The 8,722-nt window shown below is 60.7% G+C and overlaps 1 protein-coding gene across 1 annotated transcript in view; it reads left to right on the forward strand.

Annotated features, from left to right (window-relative positions):
- MMP15 (matrix metallopeptidase 15) overlaps positions 1–8,013 on the forward strand; it is a 21,043-nt gene extending 13,030 nt beyond the window's left edge. The window contains exons 4-10 of the mRNA XM_040633379.1: positions 832–1,139; positions 1,499–1,660; positions 2,658–2,911; positions 3,281–3,419; positions 4,579–4,729; positions 4,817–4,932; positions 6,062–8,013. Coding sequence (XP_040489313.1) covers positions 832–1,139; positions 1,499–1,660; positions 2,658–2,911; positions 3,281–3,419; positions 4,579–4,729; positions 4,817–4,932; positions 6,062–6,513 — 1,582 coding nt within the window. The 3' untranslated portion in view covers positions 6,514–8,013. The remainder of the gene's footprint in view (positions 1–831; positions 1,140–1,498; positions 1,661–2,657; positions 2,912–3,280; positions 3,420–4,578; positions 4,730–4,816; positions 4,933–6,061) is intronic.
- The last annotated feature ends 709 nt before the right edge of the window (positions 8,014–8,722 follow it).

The raw sequence follows: 8,722 nt of genomic DNA on the forward strand, positions 1-8,722 counted from the left end.
CCCCCCCCCCCCCCCCCGCCAAGCCCTGAGCCACGTGGTAGTCCCCAAGGGCTCCCCTTCCTGTTTTAGTCCAGCCATGGCCCCACCCTCAGCTCTGTCTCCCAAGGAAGAGCGGCTCTTGCGGCCACTTAGACCCCAGGCCCCCAGAGCGAAGTCATGGCCCAACCAGCTTTTAATGGAGGAGATCTGTCCAGCACACAGAAGCTTAGTCTGATTTATGTGGGCAATACCAGGCCTCCTCCTGCCTTTATCACATGAAGACTCAGGGCCCGTGTTCTCCATGAGCTTATTCATGTTCTCCTCCCAGCTCCTCAGGATGAGAGCACGACTGTCCTTTTCCCATTTTACAGATGCAGAAAACTAAAATACAGAAAGACGAAGTCGCTTGCCCAAGGTCATGTAGATCATGTCAGAGCCTGGCCTTGAACTCAGGACAGACTGACCCTGCAGTCCAATAACCAGAACTGCTTGGCCCATGTTTCCTAAACCTCAGCCATTTGTCTCCAAACCCTCTAGTTCTTTCTCTTAGCTACACGGCACCTGTTCTTTTATTTGCTTCATGGTTTTCTTATTTAAGCTAACTGGGCACCGTGCAACCTTATTTAGTGATATCCTCGTGAACTCCCAGGTTTGACGTGTTAGTTCTCTTTTTCAAACTCACATCAGAGTAAATGAATGGTTGGTATTGACGGGCACTGTCTGTGAACCAGCTCAGATCTTAGCGTGTCTCTTGGGACCATGTGTCTTCACCCCCATCCAGTGGGTGCTAGCAGTGGGCGGTGGAACCCAGTAGGCCCTGGGTTTACTCCCTGTCTCCCTGCCCACCCGCAGCATCCAGAACTACACAGAGAAGCTGGGATGGTACCACTCGCTGGAGGCAGTGCGAAGGGCCTTCCGTGTGTGGGAGCAGGCCACGCCCCTGGTCTTCCAGGAGGTGCCCTATGAGGACATCCGGTTGAGGCGGCAGAAGGAGGCCGACATCATGGTACTCTTTGCCTCTGGTTTCCATGGCGACAGCTCACCATTTGATGGCACAGGGGGCTTTCTGGCCCACGCCTATTTCCCTGGCCCTGGTCTGGGCGGGGATACCCATTTCGATGCAGATGAGCCCTGGACCTTCTCCAGCACAGACCTGCATGGTGAGGACACCTGGCCAGGGCAGGGCAGGGGAGGCAGAGCCGGTGGTGGGCATCGCCCTCTGAGCCGGTTCAGTAGCTACGCGGTTGGGAGGGGAGAGTTTCCCCTGCACATTTCTCTGGAGCACTGACCCTCCATCTCAGTCTTTTGTCCCGTGATCTCCAAAGGGTGATAGGGAAGGGAAGGGATCATCATACCCATTTCCCAGGTAGGGAAGCTTGAGGCACAGCAGTCAGAGCAGCTCAGCCTCTTCTAAGATTGGCAGAAGGGCCAGCTCTCTGATAGCCTCAGCCCACAGGGCCTTGGGGGTCCAGAGCCTGGGCCAGGCCAGAGCTGACTGTGCCACCCGCCCCCACTGCAGGGAACAGCCTTTTCCTGGTGGCAGTGCATGAGCTGGGCCACGCCTTAGGGCTGGAGCACTCTAGCAACCCCAGCGCCATCATGGCGCCATTCTACCAGTGGATGGACACGGACACCTTCCAGCTGCCCGAGGACGACCTCCGGGGCATCCAGCAGCTGTACGGTGAGCAGGCAGCATGGGTACGGCCGGGAAGCTCTGCACGCCGGCTCTCAACTCCCAGCCCAACGAGGCATAGGTACCAGTTTTGTAGATGAGGAAACGGGCCCAGAGAGGATTAGTGACTTGTCCACATCACTGAGTAACTGATGGTGCTAGAAATCACACCCAGGGTTGGCTGACTCCAGGGCCTGGCCCTTGCCCGGGGCCCTCATGGTGGCTCCAGGCTGGGGTCCCCAAAGCCCCCCAGTGACCCCTCCTTTCCTCCTCAGGGTCAGTGGTATTCTTATTAAACTAGGCATGCCCCTGGGGTCCCAGACCCCGTTCTTCCCACTCTCGCTCCCAACCCAAGCCTGTCCCAGGCTCTCCAGTGAGTGTTGTTGGCTTATCACTGCCCGGTGGCTTTGAGGCAGGTGGTGCCCCCTCCACCCAGGCCCCACCCGAGAAGGTCTCCAGTGGTAAGGTCTCCTGAGGACCAGTTCTGTGGGTCAGGGCCTGTGCTCAGTGCCCCACTGAGCCCCTTGTTAGAGCTGGCGGTACCTGCCCTGCTGGACACATGACAGACATTCCCTTACTGTATCCCCGGCAACCTGGCAATGAGATGGGCCCTCGGCAGTGGTCCCAGAGCCACGTTCTTTCCTCTGCATGTGCCCACTACTTCCTGGTACACTGAAGCAGGCTAGTGTCCTGAGGGGAATGTCCCCAAGGGAACGTGGAGGCAGGAGCAGACTCAGGGGCACAGTGACCCACGTCCAGTGTGGGGAGGTCGAGGAGGGGGCTGTATGGAGGAGGATGGAGGTCCTGAGGATGATGGCCCACGTGGGGGAAGGGTCTGCTAGGGACAGACGGGGACTTGCACCTGGTTAGGCCTACCACCGAGGCACATGACCCTCCAGGCTGGGGGCCCCAGGGTCCCCCGGTTCTGAGTAGGAGAACCTGGCATCCTGGCTGGGTTCTGGGGCTATCTGCTGACTTCCCACTCCCCCCCCACTCCACTCTGCAGGCACCCCGGATGGCCAGCCACAGCCCACCCGGCCTCTCCCTACTGTGACTCCCCGGCGACCGGGCCGGCCAGACCATCGGCCCCCCAGGCCCCCCCAGCCACCACCCCCAGGTGGGAAGCCAGAGCGGCCCCCAAAGCCAGGCCCCCCAGCCCAGCCCCGAGCCACGGAACGGCCTGACCAGTACGGCCCCAACATCTGCGACGGGGACTTTGACACAGTAGCCATGCTGCGTGGGGAGATGTTCGTGTTCAAGGTCTGGCCCCCACCCATGCCTCCCCTAGCCCCTTGGCCCCGTCTCAGAGCAGGAGAGCAAGCCCCACATCCCACTCCTGGACCCTTTCCCCACCTGGTTGCCCAGGCATCCCCGGCCCTCCCTCACTGAGCAGCTTCTGGGGAGCCATCAGACCCTAGACCAAGAAGAAACCAGCCTGAGGGACAACGGGCTTGGCCAGGGTGACACAGACGTGCAGGGGCCTATGCCCCGCCCAGGGCTCCCTCCCCGGGCCACCCTGGGCTTCTGAGCTACCCCTCCGATCTCCCTGACCTGGGAAGGGGTGGATCGAAGAGGGGCCTTTCCCAGGATGAGGCCTACCCTGCCCACTCACACCCACACCCTCCCCAGGGCCGCTGGTTCTGGCGGGTTCGGCACAACCGTGTCCTGGACAACTATCCCATGCCCATCGGGCACTTCTGGCGTGGTCTGCCCAGTGACATCAGTGCTGCCTACGAGCGCCAAGATGGACGTTTTGTCTTTTTTAAAGGTAAGTAGGGGTAGGTGGGAGGCCTGGGAAGCCTTCCTGCCCTATCCTCTGATCTGGCCTCTGACCCAGCGGGCCTGAGGGAGGAGAGCAAAGGGCTACATTGCATGTAGTATCCTATTGCCCACTGTGGGGGGAGACGAGTCAAGGCAGGGGTGCGGGATGTAGACAGAAACCAGGAGACACCCGAGCCCCTGGGGGCCAGAGGCTGCTCTGATTGGAGGCCACTGTCCGTCCTCTGCAGCACAGGGGCTCCGCATTGGTTCCCTCCTTCCTTGCCTCTTGTGCCTCCGGCAGCCCCTCCTCATAAGAACAGATCTCCCGAGCCCACTCGGGCAGGATTTCTGGGGTTGGCCTGCAGGGACAATGAAGCTCCCTACCACCAGGCCTCCCTCTGGGTTCTGCCCCCCTGGGGAGGGCCTCAAGGGCAGTACCCCGTGACAGATCAACCGTGTCCCCAGCCCCCCGCTGGCCTGAACCCAGCGAAAAGCCCCCCCCCCACCGGGCCCAGAGACCAGGCAGGGCTCCGCCTCTTTCCTCTCTATGTACAAGAACTATAAAAACCAAGGGGCACCTGGGTGGCTCAGTCGTTAAGCCTCTGCCTTCGGCTCAGGGCGTGATCCCAGAGTCCTGGGATTGAGCCCCACATCAGGCTCCTCTGTTGGGAGCCTGCTTCTTTCTCTCCCACTCCCCGTGACTGTGTTCCCTCTCTCGCTGGCTGTCTCTCTGTCAAATACATAAAATCTTAAAAAAAAAAAAAAAAAAAAAAAGAACTGTGTTTGGGGGTGGGGTGGATGTTTACGTGGGAATGCAGGCCATATATAGTGTGCCTGCGTGGTATATATGTAAGTGTGAGTGAGTGACTTGTACATGTGTCAGTGAGTATGTCGCAGGTGCCCATGAGTGCCAAGTGTGTATGACATGCAAGTGAGTTGTGTTGTGTGTTGTCTTGGGTGTGTATAGGGGTCAGTGCCTGTCCTGCGTGCAAGGGTATGTATGATTCTGTGTATGTGTGGTGAGAGAGAATGTGTGTGTGTGTGTGTGTGATGAGTGTGGCCGTAGGTGTGAACAGATTTGTGGGCCCAAGGTCAGATTCCCTGTACCCCCCCTATGTACCCCCCCCAGCCCCAGGCCCATCCTCATCCACCTCCCACTCCTACAGGTGACCGCTACTGGCTCTTCCGAGAAGCGAACCTGGAGCCCGGCTACCCTCAGCCACTGACCAGCTATGGCCTGGGCATCCCCTACGACCGCATCGACACAGCCATCTGGTGGGAACCCACAGGCCACACCTTCTTCTTCCAAGAGGACAGGTGAGCAACCCCTTCCCCAAAGGGAGAAGGCTCCAGTCCAACCTCTCCTACCCAGAGAGAACCCACAGCCCAGTGCTTCTGTCACAGGTACTGGCGTTTCAATGAGGAGACACAGCGTGGAGACCCCGGCTACCCCAAGCCCATCAGTGTCTGGCAAGGGATCCCTACCTCCCCCAAAGGGGCCTTCCTGAGCAACGATGCAGGTACCCGGGCCAACCCCCTGCAGTCTGCCTAGCACTCACCAACCCCCCCCCCCGGATTCACCAGGATTGCGATGGCAGGTATGGGGGACACCGCTGTGTCAGGCCCTGGGCTGGGGGCTTCCAGAGCATGACTCTCCGATCCTTCCTGCATTGTCTCCATCCTCTTTTTACAGACAAACTAAATCAGAGAGTTTGAGTAAAGGGCCCCAAGTCCCATCGCAAGGGAGTTGGGGAGTCGAGTCCAACCCAGGTCTGCCTGTGTCCAGAGCTGGCACTTGGGACGGCCTTGCTCCCTGCAGAGTCCAGCTAGGCCTGGGCAGCCCAGAGGGAGCCTGAAGCCCGAGGGCGGTGAGCTTGGCCCAGGGCGATGGGGGGCAAGGGTCCTCCCAGTGTGCCCACTTTCCTGCCTGGAAAGGAAGCTTGACCTCTGTCACTATAACTGGGCAACAGGGAGCTGTGGCTTTTATTTCTCCAGTGGGGTCTCTGGCGACCTTAAGAAAAACCATTAGTCTTGGTTCTCAGGTTCTGGGTCTTTGGGCTCAAGGTAGACCCTGCTGGCTTTGCCGGGGCTTAGGCAGTCACGTGCATCTCTGTATGTCTGTGTATGATGGCATCACTCTGATCTCAGTGTGTCCAGCAGAGTAAAGACTCACCCATAGTTCAGACTTGACCCTTCCTGGGGCTGATGGGACGTGGGCAAGGTGCCCAAGGCCGCAGAGGCTGTCCAAGGCAGCGTTGGGCTCTGTTCCAGGCCAAGCTGCAGGGTAGCTGTGCGGCCTTGAGTAAAACACCGGCCTCTCTGGTGTGGGGTGGAGCCAATCCTGGGACAGGGTAGCAGGGCCCCCTGAGTGTCACCGCGGGCCCAGCGGGCTGCAAGACCCTTCCGTGCACCGTCCCAGTCAATGGCAGCCCAGCCAGGAAGCGCTGGAAGCATAGTCAGGCCCTTGACCCCAACCCGCCCCTCTTTGAGCCCGGTCTGGCTCCTGTATGTTGAGAGAGGGCCGATTTGAAAGTGCTCAGGCCAGCAGGTGAGAAGGGGGGTATTTTAACGCCGGGCACCTTCAGCATGTCCTGGTCTTCTTTGAGGGTCTGCGGCCTGACAGCACGCATCCCTGCTTGCCCTCCGCAGCCTACACGTACTTCTACAAGGGCACCAAGTACTGGAAGTTTGACAATGACCGCCTGCGGATGGAGCCAGGCTACCCCAAATCCATCCTGCGGGACTTCATGGGCTGCCAAGAGCACGTGGACACGGGACCCCGATGGCCCGATGTGGCCCGTCCGCCCTTCAACCCTGACGGGGATGCAGAGCCCGGGGCGGGCGGGGACAGCGAGGAGGGCGAGGAGGGCCGAGAGGCCGGCGCGGGCGGCGGCGAGGGGACAGACGAGGACGGGGGCAGCCGCGTGGTGGTGCAGCTGGAGGAGGTCGCGCGGACGGGGAACATGGTGCTGGTGCTGGTGCCGCCGCTGCTGCTGCTGCTCTGCGTGCTGGGCCTCACCTACGCCCTGGTGCAGATGCAGCGCAAGGGCGCGCCCCGCGTGCTGCTCTACTGCAAGCGCTCCCTGCAGGAGTGGGTCTGACCCGCCGCCGCTCTCCTGCTCCTCTCGGTGCTACGGGCGCCGGGGCTGGCGGGGCCTGTGTTCTCAGACGGCTCCTGGGGGCGCCCGGCCAGAGCCTCCTGGGGCTCCCTCAGCCCCTGGGTGGGGGCCCCTCCGGGCCCTCTGACATCCCTGCCAGCCCTGCCCCATTGTTTATTTATGCCCAGGTTTGGGTGGTTGTTTTTTTTTTTTTGCACACTAATTGAGTATTTGTTTCTACTTTGCGACCAGGAGCAGCGGTCCCTCAGCAGGGGTTAGAGCTTTCTAAATGTAGTTCTGCTCCGGACAGGGAGTGAGCCCCCCGCCCAACAACACCTCCGGCTTGGCCACAGCCAGAGGAGCAGAGGGTCAGAAGGCCCAGCTGGAAAGTGGCTAAAGGGTTTCTGAGGCTCCTTCCCGCTCCGGGCCCTCCTCAGCCTGAGCTGGCTTTGGAGACTGGTGGGGCCTGACTGGTCTCCACCCACCTGGATCTCTGCCTTGGGAAGAGCTTTCACCCAGGGGCAGCCCCAGGCCACAGGGGACAGAAGGGTGAGGTGGCCTACTGGCCATGAGTCATGTGGAGTTTTGATTCCTTCCCCACCCACCCCTCTCAACCCCTTACCCAGCTTCTCATGCCTAAGACGCCTACTCTGGCCCTGGCCAGCCGAGCGGCCCATAGTCCCCAGCTCCCACATACCCCTTGAGCCCACACCTCCTCCCCTCTCTGCAGAAGAGGCCCTGGGCCTGCCTTACCAAGGACCAAAGGGGGTCTGCCAAGGCCCCTCCACCTAGGGGCCTCACCCCCCAGGCTGGGCTTCCAGCCCCCGTCCACCCCTCTCTGAGCTATGACCACCCTGGGCTCCTTCCCTGGGCTTCCTCCCACTCTCCCTCACCCACACCACCATCCTCAGGGGTCTCGGAACCCCACCAACCTCAGGCACCAGCTGCCTGGCTCCTAGCTGTCCCAGGAAGACAGGGTGCTGCTGGGTGCCCACAGCCCACCATGCACCAGGCTTACGGGTTCCTCCCCTCTAGCTCCCTGTCCACCAGGGCTCTGGGAAGAGGGACACTGGTGGAGAGAGGCCAGCAGCTCATCCCCTCATGCAGACTTGTGGGATGCGGCTGTGGAGCCCCCAAAGGAGCCACTGTGGTCTGGAGACTCCCCTTCTCCTTGGCTCAGCCCCAAGGGCCGGGATGCCTCCTCCTTCTTTTCCTTCCCAAAGTAAGCAGGAGGCAAGGCTGCTGTGGAAATGGTACTGTACAGCCGGCTCCTTCCCCTCTGCTTCCCCTCAGCCCTGAGCAAGTGGGTTCGCCACCCAGACCCCTGAGACCCTTGGAGGGAGAGGCATCCCATGGGCTGGCCTGGAGCAGGCTCCGGCGGCTTGCTCCCCGCTCCGTCCTCAGACCCGGAGAGCCAGCCAAGGGATGAGGGGTGGAGGGCAGTGTCCACCCCCATACAGTTCTTTCTGTAAATACTCTGCACTGATTAAATTGTACAGCCGGCAAGTGTGGCCTCCTTTGTCAGGGGCCCTGGGCTGGAGCCTAAGGCTGGAGGGGCTGCGGGGGACAGGAGTGAGTCCACGCTGCTATTAGGGCACTTGCCCTCCATGCTGAAGAGACCTTATTCCCAGTTCTACGGGGTTCCTTCCCAGTGGCCCTGGGAGGGGCAGAGCTCAGAGGAAGAGTGAGGGGTGACTGCCCTCCACAGACCAGAGGCAAGTGGGGCAGGAGACCAGGGTTGGCCCTGCTGAGGTGAGGCAGAGAAAACGCAGAATTTACTGGACATTCATGCACAGTGAGAAAGGGCATCCCAGCTTCCCACACGCAGTACATGTCTAGGAGGGGTGGGAACACCAGGCCAGGCCGGCCAGCCCTCCTTCCACTCACCCAGACTGGGTTCTGGGTGGCCTGAAGACCCAGCTTGGAGGCAAGAGACTAGAAGTGGTACCACTTTGGATTTGGAGAGGTCCCCTTGGCACATGCTCTGCTGGGGGGAGGGGGCACCCAAGATCGGCCTTGTCATCTTTGAAGAAGCAGGAAATCTCACCCTGGGCAGCCTGCAGATGAGGCCCAGGAGAGCAGGAGACTGAAGCTTTACTGCCCCTGGGGTCTGGGCACGGCTGGCAAGCCTTGGACCCCACATGCATCCTCTCGGCCAAGCTATTGGGCACTGGCCTGCACCCCCAGAAATGCAATGGTCAGCTGTAGTGGG

This window comes from Ursus maritimus, unplaced genomic scaffold (assembly GCF_017311325.1).
Source record: "Ursus maritimus isolate PB19 unplaced genomic scaffold, ASM1731132v1 scaffold_19, whole genome shotgun sequence".
Lineage (NCBI taxonomy): Eukaryota > Metazoa > Chordata > Mammalia > Carnivora > Ursidae > Ursus > Ursus maritimus.